The 22,909-nt window shown below is 46.0% G+C and overlaps 2 protein-coding genes across 3 annotated transcripts; both read left to right on the top strand.

Moving 5' to 3' along the window:
* Nucleotides 1–8,784: 8,784 nt before the first annotated feature.
* Nucleotides 8,785–13,328, top strand: LOC125514921 (fatty-acid-binding protein 2-like). 2 transcript variants are annotated; one of them, XM_048680294.1, is made up of 11 exons: nt 8,785–9,946; nt 10,045–10,627; nt 10,795–11,005; nt 11,248–11,323; nt 11,441–11,543; nt 11,945–12,013; nt 12,134–12,170; nt 12,256–12,330; nt 12,406–12,457; nt 12,726–12,770; nt 12,889–13,328. In XM_048680294.1, exons 1-11 carry the CDS (start codon nt 9,907–9,909, stop codon nt 12,984–12,986), a joined length of 1,389 nt encoding a protein of 462 aa, XP_048536251.1. In that variant the 5' UTR covers nt 8,785–9,906; the 3' UTR covers nt 12,987–13,328. The 2 variants fall into 2 exon arrangements, with proteins under 2 accessions (XP_048536251.1, XP_048536252.1); XM_048680295.1 differs by having other exon boundaries at nt 8,786–9,148.
* A 7,003-nt stretch (nt 13,329–20,331) lies between these two features.
* LOC125516910 (probable CCR4-associated factor 1 homolog 11) lies at nt 20,332–21,440 on the top strand. The gene has a single exon (XM_048682175.1). The coding sequence runs from the start codon at nt 20,490–20,492 to the stop codon at nt 21,438–21,440; it is 951 nt and encodes a 316-aa protein (XP_048538132.1). The 5' UTR covers nt 20,332–20,489.
* Nucleotides 21,441–22,909: the final 1,469 nt, after the last annotated feature.

Raw genomic sequence — 22,909 nt, 5'->3', positions numbered from 1 at the left:
CTTAAACTCGATGGTCGTCTGCTACTTATTTGCCACCTTGTGATGCGATGATAAATTCCGCATGTGCGACGATAAATTCCGCACTTAGATCATTTTGCAGATGTCCATTTTCCATTATGCATGTCATTATCTTCACATACCTTCACATGCATAGTGGATTGTCATCATAAGTTGAAGTGGATCTCCACAAGCACAACCTGCCATGTGCATTTGCATTCCAAAAGCAAATTACTTATATGCACATCTTCAGGGGGAGCCCTTGCAACTTATGAAGACAATTCCTTATCCTTTACAATTTCACATATTATATTCCCCGTTGAAAACTTCAACTAGTTTGTCATCAATCACCAAAAAGGGGGAGATTGTAAGTGCATCTAGTGCCGCCCCTAGTTGGTTTTGGAGTATTGATGACAAACCTAGTTGAGGGACTAATGTGTTTGTGAGAATTGCAGCATAACACAGGTAGAAGTCCCTCATTGATTCGGTTTTCCCACCAGAGATGACCCCTAAAAATGTATGAAGACATTGATGTCAAAGGTGGTATATGAAGATATTCACATTGAAGACTATGACAAGAGAAGACACCGCATGAAGCCTATGGAGCTCGAAGACTTAGATCTTTCGTAGTTCTTTTTCTTCTGTGTTGAGTCATAGGAACCACCGTACTGTTAAGTGGGGTCCAAGAGAACCAGTCAGAATGACTGAAGTGATGCTAAAAAACCTATGTCTTCGAGTGAAGACTATGAGAGCGAATCTTGTCCAGAGTCGGACAAGTCAGCTTTGCTTGTAGCCCAAGTAAAGTTGCCGTGTGAGTTTGAAATCTGACCGTTGGAACACGTGTCAGTTCCTTAGTGACCCAGGGTCATTTCGGACAAATCAGGTCGGGTTGCCTAGTGGCTATAAATAGCCCACCCCCTACAACCATAAACGGTTGGCTGCTCAGAGTTAGTGTACGGCTTTTGTCGTTTGAGAGCAACCCACCTCGAAGCCTTTGAGAGAGAATTCCTTGCGAGGATAAAGCCCTAACCACCTAGAGCCAAAGAGAATTAGGCATCACTTAAGTCTTCTTGTCTGTGTGATCTAAAGACTTATTACACTTGAGGACTTTGAATCCTCCAGCCGGTTAGGCGTCGCGTTCTGAGCATCCAAGAGACATTGTGGATCGCCGGTGAACGAAGTCTGTGAAGGTTTGGGAGTCTACCTTGAAGACTTACCAGAGTGATTCGGCGAGGTCTGTGTGACCTTAGCTCAAGGGGAATACGGTGAGGACTGGGTGTCCTGAGCTGCGTGTTCAGGACTGGGTGTCCGGGACTGTGTGTCCTTAGGTTTAAATACCTAGCCGCCCTAACCAGACGGTACAGTTGTCACAGCAACTGGAACTGGTCCAACAAATCATTGTCTTCAACGAGTCACTGGTTTCATCCTTCCCTTCCCTCTACTTACTGTTACTCCTTGTGAAGTCACTGTATGATTGCACTATCTTTTGTCTTCACTAAGTGATTGCGTGTTCTGTTTGGCTTCATAATATCTTCTTACCTGATCCTTACTACATTGCTGCTATTAGTCATTGTGCTCTCACTCCATTGAATGCTTGACTATGGTGTGCCTAGTGTAGTCTACCTTCCGCTGCATGGTAATAGGTTTATTTCTATCGTTTGTCTTCGAAACTTCCACGTTTTGAAGACTTTCATAAAAATCGCCTATTCACCCCCCTCTAGTCGATATAACGCACTTTCACCCTTGATGCACCGCTAGGTGACGGACCTATTGCAGGAGCAGATACAGATGTTATGAACGTTTGACAAAGCTCGGTATGATGACTACTTGATAGTTTAGTGCACCATGCTTTACGGCTTAAAACCGAGACGTCAAAAACGTTTTGAACGCCACAGAGCATATAAGATGTTCCAAGAGCTGAAATTGGTATTTCAAACTCATGCCCGAGTCGAGAGGTATGAGACCTCTGACAAGTACTTTGCCTAAAAGATGGAGGAGAATAGCTCAACCAGTGAGCATGTGCTCAGATTGTCTGAGTACTACAATCACTTGAATCAAGTGGGAGTTAATCTTCCAGATAAGATAGTGATTGACAGAGTTCTCTAGTCACTATCACCAAGTTACTAGAACTTCGTGATGAACTATAATATGCTAGGATAACGGAAACAATTCCCAAGCTCTTCGTGATGCTGAAATCGACGAAGGTAGAAATCAAGAAAAGCATCAAGTGTTGATGGTTGAAAAGACCACTAGTTTCTAGTAAAAGGGCAAGGGAAAGAAAGGGAACTTCAAGAATAATGGCAAGCAAGTTGCCACTCCCAAGAAGAAGCCCAAAGCTAGACCCAAGCCTAAAACTGAGTGCTTCTACTGCAAAGGAAATGGTAACTGGAAGTGGAACTGCCCTATATACTTAGCGGATAAGAAGGATGGCAAAGTGAACAAAGGTATATTTGATATACATGATGTGTACTTTACTAGTGTTTATAGCAAACCCCTCGGTATTTGATACTGGTTCAGTTCCTAAAACTAGTAACTCAAAACGGGAGTTGCAAAATAAACAAAAGACTAGTTGAGGGCGGGGTGACGATGTGTGTTGGAAGTAATTCCAAAGGTTAATAAGATCACCATCGCACACTCTCTTTACCTTCGGGATTAGTGTTGAACCTAAAATAAATGTTATTTGGTGTTTGCGTTGAGCATAATATGATTGGATCATGTTTATTGCAATATAGTTATTCATTTAGGTCAAAGAATAATTGTTATTCTGTTTACATGAATAAAACCTTCTGTGGTCATACACCCAAAGTGAATGGTTTATTGAATCTTGATCGTAGTGATACACAAATTTATAATATTGAAGCCAAAAGATGCAAAGTTAATAATGATAGTGCAACTTATTTGTGGCACTTCCATTTAGGTCATATTGGTGTAAAGCGCATGAAGAAACTCCACGCTGATGGGCTTTTAGAATCACTTGATTATGAATCACTTGATGCTTGCGAACCATGCCTCATGGGCAAGATGACTAAGACTCCGTTCTCCGGAACAATGGAGCGAGCAACTGACTTATTGGAAATAATACATACTGATGTATGCGGTCCGGTGAGTGTTGAGGCTTGCGGCAGGTATCGTTATTTTCTGACCTTCATAGATGATTTGAGCAGATATGGGAATATCTACTTGATGAAACATAAGTCTGAAACATTTGAAAAGTTCAAAGAATTTTAGAGTGAAGTGGAAAATCATCGTAACAAGAAAATAAAGTTTCTACGATCTGATCGTGGAGGAGAATATTTGAGTTACGAGTTTGGTGTACATTTGAAAAATTATGGAATAGTTTCGCAACTCACGCCACCTGGAACACCACAGCGTAATGGTGTGTTTGAACGCCGTAATCACACTTTACTAGATATGGTGCGATCTATGATGTCTCTTACTGATTTACCGCTATCATTTTGGGGTTATGCATTAGAGACAGCTGCATTCACGTTAAATAGGGCACCATCTAAATCCGTTGAGATGACACGTATGAACTATGGTTTGGCAAGAAACCAAAGCTGTCATTTCTTAAAGTTTGGGGTTGCGATGCTTATGTGAAAAAGTTTCATCCTGATAAGCTCAAACCCAAATCGGATAAATTTGTCTTCATAGGATACCCAAAGGAGACTGTTGGGTACACCTTCTATTACAGATCCGAAGGCAAGACATTTGTTGCTAAGAATGGATCCTTTCTAGAGAAGGAGTTTCTCTCGGAAGAAGTGAGTGGGAGGAAAGTAGAACTTGATGAGGTAACTGTACCTGCTCCCTTATTGGAAAGTAGTTCATCATAGAAATCTGTTCATGTGACTCCTATACCAATTAGTGAGGAAGCTAATGGTGATGATCATGTAACTTCAGATCAAGTTACTACCAAACCTCGTAGGTCAACCAGAGTGAGATCCGCACCAGAGTGGTACGGTTATCCTGTTCTGGAGGTCATGTTACTTGACCATGACGAACCTATGAACTATGAGGAAGCGATTATGAGCCTAGATTCTGCAAAATGGCTTGAAGCCATGAAATCTGAGATGGGATCCATGTATGAGAACAAAGTATGGACTTTGGTTTACTTGCCCGATGATCGGCAGGCCATAGAGAATAAATGGATCTTCAATAAGAAGACTAACACTGACGGTAATGTTACTGTCTACAAAGCTCGACTTGTTGCGAAAGGTTTTTGACAAGTTCAAGGAGTTGAGTATGATGAGACCTTCTCACCTGTAGCGATGCTTAAGTCCGTCCGAATCATGTTAGCAATTGCCGCATTTCATGATTATGAAATTTGGCAAATGGATGTCAAAACTGCATTCCTTAATGGATATCTTAACGAAGAGTTGTATATGATGCAACCAGAAGGTTTTTTCGATCCAAAAGGTGCTAACAAAGTGTGCAAGCTCCAGGGATCCATTTATGGACTGGTGCAAGCATCTCGGAGTTGGAATATATGCTTTGATAAAGTGATCAAAGCATATGGTTTTATACAGACTTGCGGTGAAGCCTGTATTTACAAGAAAGTGAGTGGGAGCACTACAACATTTCTGATAAGTATATGTGAATGACATATTGTTGATCGGAAATAATGTAGAATTTTCTGGAAAGCATAAAGGAGTGTTTGAAAGGAGTTTTTCAAAGAAAGACCTTAGTGAAGCTACTTACATATTGAGCATCAAGATCTATAGAGATAGATCAAGACGCTTGATATATTTTCAATGAGTACATACCTTGTCAAGATTTTGAAGTAGTTCAAAATGAAATAGTCAAAGAAGGAGTTCTTGCTTGTGTTTCAAGGTGTGAAGTGGAGTAAAGACTCAAAACCCGACCACGGCAGAAAATAGAAAGAGAATGAGAAGTCATTCCCTATGCCTCAGTCATAGGTTCTATAAAGTATAACATGCTGTGTACCAGACCTATTGTGTACCTCACCATAAGTTTGGCAAGAGGGTACAATAGTGATCCAGGAGTGGATCACTGGACAGCGGTCAAAATATCCTTAGTGGAATAAGGAAATGTTTCTCGGTTATGGAGGTGACAAAGAGTTCGTCGTAAAGAGTTACGTCGATGCAAGCTTTGACACCGATCTGGATGACTCTAAGTCTCGATCTAGATAAATATTGAAAGTGGGAGCAATTAGCTAGAATAGCTCCGTGCAAAGCATTGTAGACATAGAAAATTTGCAAAATACATACGGCTCTGAATGTGGCAGACCCGTTGACTAAATTTCTCTCACAAGCAAAACATGATCACTCTTTGGGTGTTAATCACATAGCGATGTGAACTAGATTACTGACTCTAGTAAACCCTTTGGGTGTTAGTCACATGGAGATGTGAACTAATCACATAAAGATGTGAACTATTGGTGTTAAATCACATGACAATGTGAACTAGATTACTGACTCTAGTGCAAGTGGGAGACTGAAGGACATATGCTCTAGAGGCAATAATAAAGTTGTTATTTATATTCCCTTATATCATGATAAATGTTTATTATTCATGCTAGAATTGTATTAACCGGAAACTTAGTACATGTGTGAATACATAAACAAACAGAGTGTCACTAGTTTGCCTCTACTTGACTAGCTCGTTGAATCAATGATGGTTATGTTTCCTAACCATAGACATGAGTTGTCATTTGATTAACGGGATCACATCATTAGAGAATGATGTGATTGACTTGACCCATCCGTTAGCTTAGCACGATGATCGTTTAGTTTGTTGCTGTTGCTTTCTCCATAACTATACATGTTCCTATGACTATAAGATCATGCAACTCCCGAATACCGGAGGAACACTTTGTGTGCTACCAAACGTCACAACGTAACTGGGTGATTATAAAGGTGCTCTACAGGTGTCTCTGATGGTGTTTGTTGAGTTGGCATGGATCAACATTAGGATTTGTCACTCCGATTGTCGGAGAGGTATCTTTGGGCCCTCTCGGTAATGCACATCACTTTAAGCCTGCAAGCAATGCAACTAATGAGTTAGTTGCGGGATGATGTATTACGGAATGAGTAAAGAGACTTGCCGGTAACGAGATTGAACTAGGTATTGAGATACCGACGATCGAATCTCGGGAAAGTAACATACCGATGACAAAGGGAACACCGTATGTTGTTATGCGGTTTGACCGATAAAGATCTTCGTAGAATATGTAGGAGCCAATATAAGCATCCAGGTTCCGCTATTGGTTATTGACCAGAGATGAGTCTCGGTCATGTCTACATAGTTCTCGAACCCGTAGGGTCCGCACGCTTAACATTCGATGACGATCGGTAATATGAGTTATGTGTTTTGATGTACTGAAGGTAGTTCGGAGTCCCGGATGAGATCGGGAACATGATGAGGAGTCTCGAAATGGTCGAGACGTAAAGATCGATATATTGGACGACTATATTCGGAAAATCAGAAAGGTTCCGAGTGATTCGGGTATTTTTCGGAGTACCGGAGAGTTACGGGAATTCGCCGGGAGTATATGGGCCTTATTGGGCTTTAGGGGAAAGAGAGAGGGGAGGCTGCGCCCCCCCTCCCCAAGGCTTAGTCCGAATTGGACTAGGGGAAGGGGCGGTGCCCCCTCCTTCCTTCTCTTCTCTTTTTCCTTTCCTTCCCTCCTACTCCTACTACATGGAAGGGGGGGATCCTACTCCCGGTGGGAGTAGGACTCCCCAGGGCGCGCCATAGTAGAGGGCCGGCCCTCCCCTTCCTCCACTCCTTTATATACGGGAAGGGGGGCACCCCATGGAGACACACAAGTTGATCATTGATCCCTTAGCCGTGTGCGGTGTCCCCCTCCACCATAATCCACCTCGATCATATCGTAGCGGTGCTTAGGCGAAGCCCTGCGTCGGTAGCAACATCATCACCGTCATCACGCCGTCGTGCTGACGGAACTCTCCCGTGAAGCTCCGCTGGATCGGAGTTCGTGGGACGTCATCGAGCTGAACATGTGCTGAACTCGGAGGTGCCGTGCGTCCGGTACTTGGATCGGTCGGATCGTGAAGACGTTCGACTACATCAACCGCGTTCTCATAACGCTTCCACTTACGGTCTATGAGGGTACATGGACGATACTCTTTCCTCTCGTTGCTATGCATCACCATGATCTTGCATGTGCGTAGAATTTTTTTTTGAAATTACTACGTTCCCCAACAGCCATGTGATGATCAGGTGGGGCTCTGCTGGTGCAAGGCACATTTCTTTCTTCTGTGAGGCTCGTGTCAAATTCGGAGCTCCGCGATCCCCGAATGATGCCGACAGGTTTCTCGTGCGTCTTTTGACCCGAGGGTTCTCCATTGATCAGCCGCGGTGAAGTTGGAGTCGCTTGGTTGGGGCAAGTAAGAAGTGACAGCAGTGTTCCTCTTTTCGACAATGTGTGTGGATAGCCGGGTCAACCGAGGTGCCTTGTCTTGCGGGCTTGTTGTAACATTTTTGTTTGATTTTTTCGTGAATTAACCGGGCCAACTCTTTTTCTACATCTTGTAATGCATCGAGTCCTAAGGAACCGACTTCAGAATACAAAGTTGTACTGCTGGTATGCCACGGAATGTAAAAGTCGTTACACATGTAGCCATTATTCTCGTAGATCATCGGTTATAGAAATGAGTTTGGACGTTGATGGCGAGAAACTGAGAATTGCCAGCGGTGACAAGGAACTCATGGCCCATGCACTGGGCTCGCAGGGACCCCCATGGGAAAAAGACAGCTTCGTCGTCATATTGCGAAGAGGCCGTGGGTTCACCTTCCCACTGCTCGGGATTCCCAGGCCAGGTTCAGTGAACACGGCGCCTCGCCGCGGCAAAGCAGCACTATGCATTCCGTCATGTCGCGTAGCTCTCCTTCCCTCCTGGGGCCGGACGGGGCCTCTAGAACCATCTCCCATGAACCATCAGGCATGCAGACATACAGGCCCGACGAACGAGCGAATGCAGCTAACCAGCAAGCTGACGCCGCATCAATCGTTGCTTACAAGTTGAAGCCCCGCATCATCGGCCATGCCTTGGAAAGTTGGGCAGGCATGTGGGATGTGGCACCGCAATACGTTGATCGAGCAGAAGCAATCCATGTGGGCGGCAATAATAAGTTAACCAACGAGCGCTGACATGCGTGCCCATGCTAATCACTCGAGCAGTCCGGTTCGGGGTCCCAGCGAACGTCCAGTAGTTTCCCGTCTGCAAGGACTCGCCAGACGAGCGAGCGAGGGCCCTGCCACTGTCCATTACCATTTACCAGCAGCATAGTTTTTCAGCAGGAATGTGCTAGGATCAATCACTACACGCTGAAAATGAGCAGAGTTATATATACCTGAGTGTCGCCTTCGGTTGATCGAAGGTTATTACGTGCAACAAGAGAGAAGAAAAGCCACTCTCGTTTGGTTGCCGGCCGTAACGGTAAACGTCCACGTCTCGTCTCCGGGCGCGCGCCGCGGAGCGCATCCGGCCGATTCCCGGAATCCACCGGCCCGTGCCGCTCGTCAGGAGACGGCATATGCCGGGATTCCTTTTTTTTTACCCCCAAATTTGCACGCCTTGTCTTCTCCCACAGATCGCAGGTGGAATTATGCGTTCAGGTGGATAAGCTCTTGTATAATTCGCCATTTTCTACCGAAGGATGGTGAATTTAGGATGTTTTTTTTTTGATTGAGGGTGGATTATTTTCCTCGGTTCCGAGAAGAGTTTGAAGGTAACAAGAGGGCCGACAGGCAGAGAATCCCGGTTCGTCTTAAAACCCGTAGCATCCCCCGACCCGACCCGACCCGGCGACCCCAACCCAAAGCAGGGCATCGGCGCACGTGCTGCTCGCCTCCTCGCACGCACGCACGGACGGGGCAGAGCCGGCCGGTCAGCCAGCCGCCGCCGAGAAGCAGTTGGGGAGGCGAGTTAACACGAAAGCGAATCCTCTCGCTTTCGGCTCTTCATTCACTCACCACCGCCACCTTCCCCCTCCCCTCTGCCTCCCCCATTCCATTCCCCTGGGTTCGGTTTGGAATCCGGGGGAACGCCGGCGGACGAAGCCACGGGCGCACCGCACGGCATCCTCCCCCCTCCTCCGCAACTGCCAAACGTGCTCGCACACGCAGCCTCCCCGATCTGCCGACGACGCGCGGCTCCGTGCGCCCAAGGTCTGGTGTGCTTCTTCCTTCAGCTGATATTTTCCGTCCTCTTTTTTTATGCGAGCGTCTCGCTCTGGATGGGACGAACGGCGGAATGCGGGCGGTTCAGGTGGTTGATTCGTGGGAGGGATTTTCGGTTGGTTTGGCGGGGGGAGGTTGGCCGGCGTTAGGATTTGGGGGCGGACTGTGAATGATGGGTCTGGTGCTTCTTGTGTGTGAATCTGGCGGAGGCTGCCGGATCACGGTGTGTTTGTTGCTGATCCGGGCGTTCTGGGTGTTGGTTGGGCTTGTGGATTTCTGTACAGAAGGTGGGATTTCTGTACCAAGTGCTTAGTTGCGGCGAGGGAGGGGAAATTCTGATCTGCAGCTAGAACAGTTCTGTATGTAGCTGCTCGGCGTTTTCTGTATTTTCCTTGGCGTCAGTGGGATCATAAGATTTCCTTTTCTTTTATGTGCTAATGGATGATTTTTGGGAGCTCCAATTGCTGTTTTTTGGGATGGTTAGTTATTGCTTTGTTATGCCAACTACTGTGAATTGCTTGCTTCGTCATGTCAACTACTGTGAATTGCTTGCTTCGTCATGTCAACTACTGTGAATTGCTTGCTTCGTCATGCCAACTACTGCCAATGGCTTGCTTCGTTATGCCAACTACTGTGGATGGCTTAAGGGATAAAAAATCACTAGCTGATGTGTGGTGAAAGGATGGCTTCTTAGAGTGTAACAAGTATCGCGCAATGATGAATTGGAAAGTAATTTTCAAGAGAACATGAGGGCTGCGTTGGAGATTAGCTCATACATTTTGACGGGTAGGCGCAAACACTGCCGTAAAACTTCTATCTGCAAGCAGGAACTGAATATGTGTTGCAATTGTGCCCTGATTCAGTTCCTTTGTTCCAATTGACAGATCCGGTGAACTTCTCCTGTTGGCAAACTCCCCGACTTGGTACAAAGACTTCTGAAGTTGCAGTATTTGGCAGCACTATGAAACCCGATTGGTTCATTTTCTCCAAGCTTGATCATAACGGAGGATACCTGCACAAGTTTCCACTAGGCTCTCCAATATCGCATGATATCGGGTTAGGATTGATATCACAAGTTGGAGCTTTAGTCGAGAGTTCCTTTCAGCATCCGCGGCATTTAAGCTCTGCAGGAAGTGGTGCAGTTCAGGAAGCATTCAGCTCCTTCAACAAGGTTGCTGGAGCTTTCTATTTCTGCCTTTCTAGAGCATCAAATCCCAAGATTTTACACAGGTTGTCCGCTGTTGCGGGCTCTGGTTCAAGAGCCTGTCGGGCACACATAAAGCAAGTGACCTCTTGCGTGCAGCACTTGGCTGGATTGCAAGTCAGAGAAGAGCATGCTATACAAATGCTCTTAGCCAAGCTTGCAAACGCAACGCTTGGGCGAGCGTGGAATGAGGTTGAGGAGCGTCATGCCTGTAACATTCTTATGCTGGCTGCCGCTAGTGTAATACCACCATTTGAAAACATGTAAGGTTCAAACCCCTGCTTTTTATAGAAAGGGAATACAATGCTCTATCGTGATATATCTTGTTGGATTGCTACTGCTTCCTTTCTCTGTCCGTTTGCTCCTGTAGGCTATGCTTTTATTTCAGTTTTTGCTTTATTAACTGATCGTCATTATATGCATTGATAAGATCCCCAAAGATGCTTGCGGATTCAATGATGTTGGGAAAAGAAGGGGACCAAATCAGAGAACATGTTGATCAGCCTTATTTGGAAGAAAGGCGCCCAGGTTGTGCTCGTGTTGCTGTGCCAAGAACAATATTGCCGGAAGATCTGACAGAACCAAGAACTGGGATCAAGTTCCCTACTCTTCTTGAGGAGAATTCCAATCCAACCGCAGAGGTCCTTTTTCCTACTCTCTTTTGTGGATAATTGTGTCATGCACCATTTTCCTTCTTGCCAGTCAAATATTGTTTCCTTTCCTTTTGCCCTATTACATGCTCTGCTTCCAGTGCTGTGGCAATTATTTGGACACTTTTGTCTGTATCTTGTTATTTTGACAGTGTCGCAATGTTTTATACCAAATTTGTAATCTTAATATGGCCTTCAGCATTCCCTTTGACAACAAACAACTAAATTTACAGGTGCTTGTCGGGATGGGTTACAGAAATATGCGGATAATGAAGGTCAAAAACCTGAATCTTTATGCCTTTGGATTATGTGAGTAGGCAAAATTTCCCTGTGTGCTGCTATTACTTATGAACTGATAACAGACTGAGGTACTGCTTAAAGGTTGTTCGTTTGAGTTACTCATGTTGTATTCGACTATTCTTATAGATATACAACCAGATTCTATCTGCAAGAAGCTGGGTTCAAAGTATGCTTCTGTTCCAGTTGCCGAGCTGAAGGATCACCCGGATTTCTACGAAGATCTTCTAAGGTGTGAATGCTTTATTGATCATGTACATGTGTTTAAATTCTTTGTATGAAGATCTTTCCCATATTCTTGAGCTTACACAGCCTATTTACATGTAACACTTGTGTAAGCTGAGCTAGAGAAACGGTTCCATCTGGTAAAAAATCTGGAAATCGTCAAGAAAGATAGCCGTTTAACGTTTCTGTTCATAGAGAAACAGTTCCCAACCAATTCTTTCATGTCATTTTTGGGACTCCCTACCTGCTGTCAGTAGATTCCCTCTGTAGGGCGTACGAGTTTTGATGATGTGTAGGATTTTTCTTATTCCCTGATACTACATCAGAAACATTCATTTTCTTCCCCACCTGCAACTCATTTGCCTCTGTTGCTAATGAATTTTGCATTATACTTGCCCTGCTATGCAGGGAAAATATTCATATGACAGTCAGACTGGTAGTTAGCTACAATGGGCTTAGCATTAGTGCAGTGCGAGAGTAAGTAATCTTAAATTCTCATGCTAACAGTAGTATATTTTGATTCTTATTTATGGTTCAGAAGATATGGTCAATGCAAGATTGAAGTTAATTGTTTATTTGTATTAACAAACTTTTCAGTGCATTTGAGAAGTCTCTTGGCTTTCGACTGCAAAAGGTGCTTATTAATTCAGCAACTAGTTTAATATTTTTTGCTATCCGTATAGGCATAACAGAGTTTTTTTTTCTTACTTTATGATCAGATGAATCCTAATACCGATTACCATTGTTTGAAAACATTTGGATCTTACTTCAGGGAAGACATTCGAATACCTGCAGTAAGTTTCAGTCTCATCTGGTTAATATGATTTGGTGCGTTTAGGCATGTGATACTATAGTCGGCTTCACTGCAGGGTACAAAGATCGACTTCCGTCAAACATGTGATGGCCAGCTTATAACTGAAGGTTAGTACATACGTATATACTCCCTCCTTCCCAGAAATTAAGTCCTTAAAATTTTGTCTTAAAGTCGAACTAGTTCTTAAGTTTGACCAAAATTTATGAAAAGAAAAAATCAGCATCTACATCACCAAATCAGTATCATTATGTCCATCATGATATATGCATAGTATATTTATGCTGTATAGTAAATGTTCATAGTATAATTGTTCCTTTTAGTACGATTTGAGTTGTTTTCCACCATAATATACATTAACAAGGAAATATGCTGCAGTTGATGGCAAACAAATTGGTGCTGTCCAGAGCAAAGATCTTTGCAGTAAGTGCATCTATATATTTTTCTGCAACAGAACTATAGATAATTTACTTAAAGCTAGAATTCTTATGTAGTCCGAGTTGTAATATTTTTTTCAATTAAACTCTGTCTTTACAAACAGGGGCTTTCTTCGATATGTATATCGGTGACCCGCCTGTTTCAGTGGAGACCAAACAAGACATCGCTCAGAATGTGGGTGGACTCATTAGAAGATGCTAGGGTAATGGCTAACTAAATAGCCGGCGGTTGGAATTATTTGATTCTTCTATTAGGGGGGAAAGAGCATATATATAGATACGGGAAACCAGGAGAAGATCGGTTGTATGTATAGTAGTGATAGATCTGTAACTTGTAAACTATAGACTGGCAGAACTTGTAACTTGCAGAGGCTTAGCATCTTCTCCTGGGCAAATGCCTCCATGATTTTCATATGGGTTGGCATTTTGCTGTTTCCTGGATTGTATCATGTACACTGATCCAGTTAGAAGTGTAGCAGAGAGCGCGTGTTTCCTGCATCATCAATATCAAAATAATGGCTTCGGCTTTTCTCCGACTGATATCCATGATGCGGTTTTTAAAACTGACCCTCCCATTTTCAGTAAGCCATGATGCGTTTTTTTTTAAAACCGATCCTCCCATTTTCAGTAAGCAAAGCTCTGGCGACAAGGGTAGATTGTCCTGAGCCTTTTTCCCTTTTTTACCTGTAACGTGCACCGGATTTGCGGTAGATAAGATCAAGTTGCCGGACGCCACTCTTTGCAGGCTTTTGTGCAGTAGCGTGCTGAACGCAACACCGGTGTCTGGTGATGAAACAACACTCGGCGGCCCTTTTCTGTTCTAGAACTTATTTTGTGCTTATGCACATAATAAAGTAGACATAGCATATCAGACGAATTCCATTGATTCCCGACCTATGTGGGCCAACTTGCCATTGATGCTATTTGACATTTATGAACATCTTGTTCTGAAATATCTGAAGGTTACGCCTCAGGCCTCACTGCTCTCCCTGGTTGGGGAACTGCAAAGCAAATCGGTACAATTTGTTTGTTTAGTTGCAACAGTACTACCCTACTGCAAACAGAGTAGCATGCATGTAGTTTCTAGGTGCAAGTAAAACCACCCCCATTGCCCCATTCATAGTCAGTTGGTTCAATATTTAAGCAATCTTAGTGGAAAGTAGGCACTGCTGAACATTAGGGTGTTTTCCTGATTGTTGGAACTCTAGACCGACCTCACCATGGCATTCCTGACTTGGAGAGGTTCTACGATGTAGAGTTCCTTCGACAACTTTACTTACCTTGGTAGAAAGTAGAAACGGTATTCATAACTCATCCTCCTATTTTCTCTTTTGGGCTTTCTGTTTGACATTTCATTTTTCTTTTTGCTTTTGTGTGTGAAAAGATCCAGATCTATTATAAAAGTTCATCAGAAGTACAAAAACACCTAGACCACCGAAGGAGCACTATCAGTACTGGACCTAGATAGTGTCCGTTCTGGTTGGTAGTGGTAGTGCCCGTTCGGTGGTGGTGAGTTGGAGGCATAGGAGACAACGGCGGTTAAATTAAGGAGAGTTTAATCACCCCCCCCCCCCCAAAGATGCATATTTCTTGTCATGGCAGTCTAAAAGTTCCACGCGAAAAAATGAGGATGTCTAAAATATTCACCCGACAACGTAGACACACGGCCCTACCCTAAACCCCACCAAACCCCCATACCCGACCAACTCTCCTGACCCCACTCTTTCCATCGTCGTTCTTCACGGCATGCCTTCCTCATGGCCCACTCCCCATTGTACGACCGCCTTTCTTCTTCCCCACCCGTCTCCCGCCGCATGGTTCTTGGATCGATGGAGTACGGAGGTTTACTAAGCACGGTGAGCTACGGCCGCAGAGTCCGCAACGAGCCCGCAAAATCCACAGAAAAATAGATAGTAGGATCTAGTTTGTGAAACATCAGATCCAATAGGCGTGAACCACACCAAAGATATCCAAGAAGGAATCGAGGGGAAACCTTTTGTAGGATCAAAAGAGGGGTTGGGATTAAGTGGGATCGAACGATCAACAGGGGTGGGATCGGGGGAGGCGCCTCTCTAAGTCAAACCCTCTCCTACAACACGATTATACTTCTCCAATCAATAATTCTGAGAATTGAGTTAAGACTAAATAATTTCTAGTGATGCGACTAGACAGCTTTACCCGTTTCTAGTATTATTGCACTTAAAACTTGTCATAGTTCCACACAGTAAGCTCACAATTATCAACTCTGCATAAGAACGTAGTTCAATGTACAAATCAAAACGCCACAAACTTCGCTAAGTAGAGGTTTCAATGGCCTCCTCGGGTGTTTCCTTCTTCTTGTCTGGACCAAATATTAAAAATCCAGCACCAGCGGGAAGTAAGAGAAAAAATAACAACATTTGTCGTTGCTCCTGTTGCTCGAAGCTGCGAATTAAAAAGAAAACAAATACAAAATTTAAATGACAGAGAAGGACCGGGTTCCACTATCAGGAGAAAAGGGAACCGATCGAAAAACTACAGATGATGAATTCACTTACCGTTTCTCCTGTTCTAGCAAACTTAGAGTTGCTTCATGTGCCTTTTGCAAGTTCTCGCAATACTTCTCCAATGCTATCTCAAGACGGGTCTCGGGGGAGTGGGTGTAGTTTGAGCAAGAATGCTGTAAACAAACGAAAGTATTATTGAACTTTAATAAATTACTATATAAAAATAGGCATTCCATTCTGCTAGTTTGTCATGGCACATCTTGTACGCACAGTAATAACTGTTTTGCAAATATTTCACAGCTTAAGAAGTTGATTCAGCTAGACCCGAACAACGAACCGAAGCTGAAAGGAGGTATATGAAGGAGAAATAATCAGGAGGACGAAGAGATGACATTAAGAGGTACTACCTTTAGCACGTAATTTTGCAACAGCGCATAGTTAGATCACATCTATTAACAATAAATTTCGCGAATCACTGAAACCCTAGAGCAAGACAGAACATGGGGAATACATACATTAGGGGGGGGGAGGAAAGATGGGATTACGTACGCACCTTGGATTCGATCCTCTGAGCACCACCGGAGAGGAACCGGCCTGGGCTCCGACGGAAGGAGCCTAGCCCTAGCGAGATTGATCGCCCAAGAACGCGGCCTGCGGCAGATCTGAGCAACAACGTGTTAGGAATAGCAACTTATCATTATCAGGAGGCAAAACGCCATCATATATACATGTACAGGGGAGGCCAAAGGCCAGAATGCAAAAGGCCAAAAGCCAACATAAATATAACTCTAACACCCCCCCGCAAACTCATGGTGGATCCACAACACTGAGTTTGGAGAGATAAAATCCATGTTGCGCTCTAGTCTGGGCCTTCGTGAAGAAGTCCGCCAGCTGTAACTCGGAAGGCACATACTGAAGAGCGATAACATGGTCCTGCACACCAGCGCGCACAAAGAAAGCATCAACACCAATATGCTTGGTAAGCTCATGCTTCACTGGGTCCCGCGCAATACTGATAGCACCTGTATTGTCTGACAAGAGTGTAGTAGGTGCAGTAACAGTAACACCAAAATCCTCGAGTAACCAGCGTAACCAAGTCACCTCTGCTGTGAGAAGAGCCATAGCTCGCAACTCAGCCTCTGCACTCGAACGGGAAACTGCAGTCTGTTTCTTCGTCTTTCAGGCAATGAGAGAACCATCAAGAAAGACACAGTAAGCAGAAAGAGAACGGCGATCCGAAGGATCACTAGCCCAGGTAGCATCTGAATAGGCCTGGAGCTGTAACGAGCTGGAACGAGGAAAGAAGAGACGGTGAGAGATCGTGCCACGAAGATATCGTAGAACACGAAGAAGGTGACTATAGTGAACCGAAGTGGGAGAAGAAACAAACTGACTCAGGATATGGACAGGATAGGAGATATCCGGACGAGTGACAGCGAGATAGACAAGACTCCCAACAAGATGACGATAACGAGTCGGATCGGACAAGGGCTCACCATCAGTAGCACGAAGGTGAACATTAAGCTCCATAGGAGTCTCAACAGTGCGCTCATCACTAAGAGCCGCACGAGCAAGAAGATCCTGGATATACTTTTCTTGGGAAATAAAAAAGTCATCAGAGGTGGAGGAAATCTCAATCCCAAGAAAGTAACGAAGAGGACCAAGATCAGACATAGAAAACTGCTCACTGAGACGGGCCTTGACAAAGGCAATGTACTCAAGATCATCGCCGGTGATGATCATGTCATCAACATATAGAAGAAGAAGAGTGCGCCCACGAGCAGAAAGGTGAACAAACAGTGCTGGATCATGGACACTGGGTGAAAAACCAGCTGCAGTGACAACCGAGGCAAAACGTGTTGGGGAACGTAGTAATTTCAAAAAATTTCCTACGCACACGCAAGATCATGTGATGCATAGCAACGAGAGGGGAGAGTGTTGTCTACGTACCAACGCAGACCGACTGCGGAAGCGATCACACAACGTAGAGGAAGTAGTCGTACGTCTTCACGATCCAACCGATCAAGCACCGAAACTACGGCACCTCCGAGTTCGAGCACACGTTCAGCTCGATGACGATCCCCGGACTCCGATCCAGCAAAGTGTCGGGGAAGAGTTCCGTCAGCACGACGGCGTGGTGACGATCTTGATGTACTACTGCAGCAGGGCTTCGCCTAAACTCCGCTACAGTATTATTGAGGTATATGGTGGCAGGGGCACCGCACACGGCTAAGGAATAGATCACGTGGATCAACTTGTGTGTCTAGAGGTGTCCCCTGCCTCCGTATATAAAGGAGTAGAGGGGGGAGGCTGGCCGGCCAAGGAGGGAGGCGCAGGAGAGTCATACTCCCTCTGGGAGTAGGATTCCCCCTCCAATCCTAGTCCAACTAGGATTCCTCAGAGGGGAAAAGAGGAGGAGGGGGCCGGCCACCTCTCCTAGTCCTAATAGGACTAGGGGAAGGGGGAGGCGCGCAGCCCATCTAGGGCAGCCCCTTCTCTTCTCCACTAAGGCCCACTATGGCCCATATAGCTCCCGGGGGGTTCCGGTAACCCTCCCGGTACTCCGGTAAAATCCCGATTTCACCCGGAACACTTCCGATGTCCAAACATAGGCTTCCAATATATCAATCTTTACGTCTCGACCATTTCGAGACTCCTCGTCATGTCCGTGATCACATCCGGGACTCCGAACAACCTTCTGTACATCAAAATGCATAAACTCATAATATAACTGTCATCGTAACCTTAAGCGTGCGGACCCTACGGGTTCGAGAACAATGTAGACATGACCGAGACATGTCTCCGGTCAATAACCAATAGCGGGACCTGGATGCCCATATTGGCTCCTACATATTCTACGAAGATCTTTATCGGTCAGACCGCATAACAACATACCTTGTTCCCTTTGTCATCGGTATGTTACTTGCCCGAGATTCGATCGTCGGTATCCAATACCTAGTTCAATCTCGTTATCAGCAAGTCTCTTTACTCGTTCCGTAATACATCATCTCACAACTAACATATTAGTTGTAATGCTTGCAAGGCTTATGTGATGTGTATTACCGAGAGGGCCCAGAGATACCTCTCCGACAATCGGAGTGACAAATCCTAATCTCGAAATACGCCAACCCAACATCTACCTTTGGAGACACCTGTAATGCTCCTTTATAATCACCCAGTTACGTTGTGACGTTTGGTAGCACCCAAAGTGTTCCTCCGGCAAACGGGAGTTGCATAATCTCATAGTCATAGGAACATGTATAAGTCATGAAGAAAAGCAATAGCAACATACTAAACGATCGGGTGCTAAGCTAATGGAATGGGTCATGTCAATCAAATCATTCAACTAATGATGTGACCTCGTTAATCAAATAACAACTCATTGTTCATGGTTAGGAAACATAACCATCTTTGATTAACGAGCTAGTCAAGTAGAGGCACACTAGTGACACTTTGTTTGTCTATGTATTCACACATGTATTATGTTTCCGGTTAATACAATTCTAGCATGAATAATAAACATTTATCATGATTATAAGGAAATAAATAATAACTTTATTATTGCCTCTAGGGCATATTTCCTTCAAAACGCTCAAACCAGGCACGCGGGGCTTGCTTAAGGCCATAGAGAGAGCAACGAAGACGACAGACCATGCCATCAGGAACTAAATACCCAGGTGGTGGCTGCATATAAACTTCCTCACGCAACTCACCATTAAGAAAAGCATTCTTAACGTCAAGCTGAGACACGGACCAGTGGCGAACAGAGGCCACGGCGAGAAGTGTGCGAACAGTGGTCATATGGGCCACAGGAGCAAAGGTCTCATCATAATCACGACCATGCTCCTGCTGAAAGCCACGAGCCACAAGACGAGCTTTATAACGCTCAAGAGAACCATCAGAGCGAGTCTTAATCTTATAGACCCACTTACAAGTGATGGGGCGAACACGAGGAGGAAGAGAAACTAGATCCCATGTGCCGGTGCGTTCAAGAGCAGCAATCTCCTCTGCCATGGCAAACTGCCATTCAGGATGAACAATAGCATCTCGATAAGAAGCCGGCTCTACAACGGTCGAAAGACCATAGCGAGAAGGAGAATATCGATCAGGAGGTGGACAAGGCCGAGAACGAAGACCATAAGTCGGCTGAGAGGAGGAAGACGACACATCAGAAGTAGAGGGCACATCAGTAGACTCATCCATAACATGTTGACGATGAGTATAATGGAAAGGAAAGGATGGGAGAGGTGGAATCACTGGAGGTGGAGACGGGGAATGTATCGGTGATGAAGGTGGAGAAGAGGAAGGTATCGGTGATGAAGGTGGTGATTCATGCGATGAGGGAGGAGAAGAAACCATAGGAGAGGACGGTGTCGAATCTGCAATAGTGGGATGAGGAGTAGGAATACTGGAAACAAAGGGAGGTGTATCCGGAAAGGTAAGAAAAGAGATGTCCTCCGTGGAAAAGGCCGAGGAGGATGGCCGAGGGTAGTAGGGACGAGACTCATCAAAGGTGACATCCCGGGAAATACGCATCCGGCGACTGGCAGGATCCCAACACCGATAGCCCTTATGCTCATCACTGTATCCGAGAAAGACACACTCAACAGACTGAGCGGTCAGTTTGGTGCGTTCACGAGGGGCAAGCAAAACATAGCAAACACAACCAAACAAGCGAAGCGCCGAATAATCAGGAGAACGACCAGAAATACGCTCAAGAGGAATACCACCCTGTAGAGCAGCAGATGGCTGAATGTTGATGAGATAGGTGGAAGTGGTAACAACCTCAGCCCAAAGTGAGGCGGAAGAGAGGCAGCGATCATCATCGCACGTGCCGTCTCAAAAAGGTGACGATGCTTGCGCTCAGCCACATCATTCTGAGCATGAGCACCAGGACAAGAGAACTGAGCAAGAGTACCCTGCTCAGCAAGGAATCATATATACATGTACAGGGGAGGCCAAAGGCCAGAATGCAAAAGGCCAAAAGCCAACATAAATATAACTCTAACACAGCGAAGCCATCCTTGTGAACTCTTCTTCTTCCTTTACGGTGAAGGAGATCCGGGCGCTAGCTAGCTTCTCCAAATCACGGGCCGATTCGTGTCCTGTCTCCGAGTCCAACTACGAGTCTACGACCCTGATCCAACCCCTCTGTATCTCTGTATTACAAAGCGAGCTCAGCAGCCGGCTCATGGAGGTCGAGGCAACGACCGATCTGCATGAACCCAACCGCCGGTATGTTCCCCATGTTTCCGCCGCCGCCGATGCCTTTCTACCAGACGTCCCCAATGCAGCCGCCGCCGTTCTACTTCCATGCAGCAGTTCCCGTGCCGTCGTCCGCGGTGCCGGTGCGCTCTGTGTGGGCGTGGAACTTCAGGGAGGAATCTGACAAGCTCTGCCACCTGGCCTGGAACGCCCGGTACGTCGCCGTCGACGTGCACTACCCGGGCCTCGTCCACCACGCGGACCGGAACCACAACATCCTCACCGTGGAGGAGCGCTACGCCGTCGTGAAGGCCAACGTGGACGCGCTCAAGCCGCTCCAGGTCGGCATCGCGCTCCGCGACGGCCACGGCCGGCACCTCGGCGCGTGGGAGTTCAACCTCCGCGACTTCTGCCCCGTGTCCGACCCGCACGACGAGGGCTCCCTCGCGTACCTCACCGGCCGCGGCCTCGATGTGGACAGGCTCCGTGTCCGCGGCCTCAGCGCCAAGATGCTCAGGGAGAAGCTGCTGCGTTCCGGCCTGTTCGACCCTCGGTGTGCCGCGCGATCGTGGATCACCTACGCCGGGGCGTACCACATTGCGTACCTCCTCAAGATTGTCACCGGCGGCGCCCCGCTGCCGAAGGACATGGCCGGGTTCGTCGGCGCCGTTCGGCGTTACCTCGGCGACCAGGTCTACGACGTCGCGAGGATGGCGGCCGACTGCCCGGCCATGCCGCTGGGGCTGGAGCGCATCGCTGATCACCTCGGCTTCCATCCGCCGTTGGGGAGCCCTCGCCTCGCGGCTGCCGCCGGCGTGCACGCGCTGCAGGTCTTCATGCGGCTCAAGTACAGTGAGTTGGGCGGCGACGTGGAGAGACACCGAGGCCTGCTTCATGGCCTGCACCAGCACTACGTCGTCGACAATCTAAATTCCTGCAGCGTTGGACTGAAACAGTACTTCTGATCGAGTCTTTGAAACAAGGATTGGTCCCTCAAAAAAAGGAAAAAAGATTGTTCCCTCAAAAAAAAAGGAAAAAAAGAGAGAGGATTGGTCCGTCAAAAAAAAAAGATTGCTAATTTGGTACTGCCCATGTAATCATATATTGATAATAATAGGTTATACTCCCTCCATTCAAATTTAAAAAATAAGTGTCGTGCTTTTAGACTAAAACCCCGCCACTTACTTTTGAACGAAGAGAGTATATATAAAGGATTAGCAATTTAGTATTGCAGTTTTATAGGTCAAAGTATTTGATTATTTTAGTAAAGTTTCACTGTAATGCTGCTCATGCATGTAACCATATCAATAAGAAGTTATATAAAGATATCCAATTTTGTTGCTACACTAGCGTTCTATTAGCAATCTTTGCACTTACATTGTTGAGGAGTTATAGTAGCCTACATACATGCATCTTAAGGCATCTCCAATGCTAATCCGTAAACTAGACACCATATCCGCGGAGACGACCATCCAAAACTATGCACATACATTTTAAGCTGGATATCAATAAACTGAAGCGCATTCATTATATTTTGGTCATAAATTACGGACGCATGGAGTGCTTCCAACGCACGACCCAGTCAAAATTGGGGCAGACATGAAATTCGGTAGAGAGCTCCAATCCCAGAGAGCTTGGTGAATCAAGAATTAGTGTAAAATTGAAATACTTAATTAGTCTGAATGCGAGATAATTAATCAAGTGCTGTTAGGGACAGAGTAGTGGTAAGGATCGATCTACTATGTCACAGTAGCAATCAGTCTGATACAACGGGATTACAAGAATGGATCGATCGAAAGAAGAACTAGGGTTCGTGCCACCGCCGCCGTTCGTGATCCACTGGATGGCGAGGGAGAGAGGAGCGTTCGCCTTAAGTAGTCGCGGTGGCTGGGCCGGGCTGGTTGTGCCACTCTGGGCCGAAGTAGAGCGGGTTGCTGCGTCGGGCGCGGCTGGGCCGGGCCCGTGTCTTGCTGGCCGATGTGGTCGAGCCGTCAGGGGTGTTAACATCCCCTCCTCCTTGAGACGAGGCTTGCCCCCAAGCCTCCGCATGAGGGAAGCGTGCTTGGAGTGCTTGGCGATCCCCCCAGGTGATGTCGAGAGCTGCGCCCGCTGACCATTGGACTTGGACTTGCTCGATCATGATCTCGTTCTTCTTGCGCCATCTTGTCTGAAGAATCTTGATCGGGATTGCTGTGTCGCCTGCAGTTGCTGGTAGTGTTGGAGATGCCGTGGTGCCTGGAAGGAGTGCTTGCCGAAGTTGGGACACATGGAAGACTGGGTGCACTGCTGCTTCAGGGGGAAGTTGCAGTTTGTAGGCGACATCATTGATCTTGCCGATGATCTTGAACGGGCCGTAGTACTTGTAACTGAGCTTGTGGTTTGCTCTTGGGGCCACCGAGGTTTGGATGTAAGGCTGCAGTTTGAGGAAGACGTG

The sequence above is a fragment of the Triticum urartu genome, chromosome 6 (assembly GCF_003073215.2).
Source record: "Triticum urartu cultivar G1812 chromosome 6, Tu2.1, whole genome shotgun sequence".
In the NCBI taxonomy this organism is placed as follows: domain Eukaryota; kingdom Viridiplantae; phylum Streptophyta; class Magnoliopsida; order Poales; family Poaceae; genus Triticum; species Triticum urartu.
This window is presented reverse-complemented; position numbering and strand designations above follow the sequence as displayed.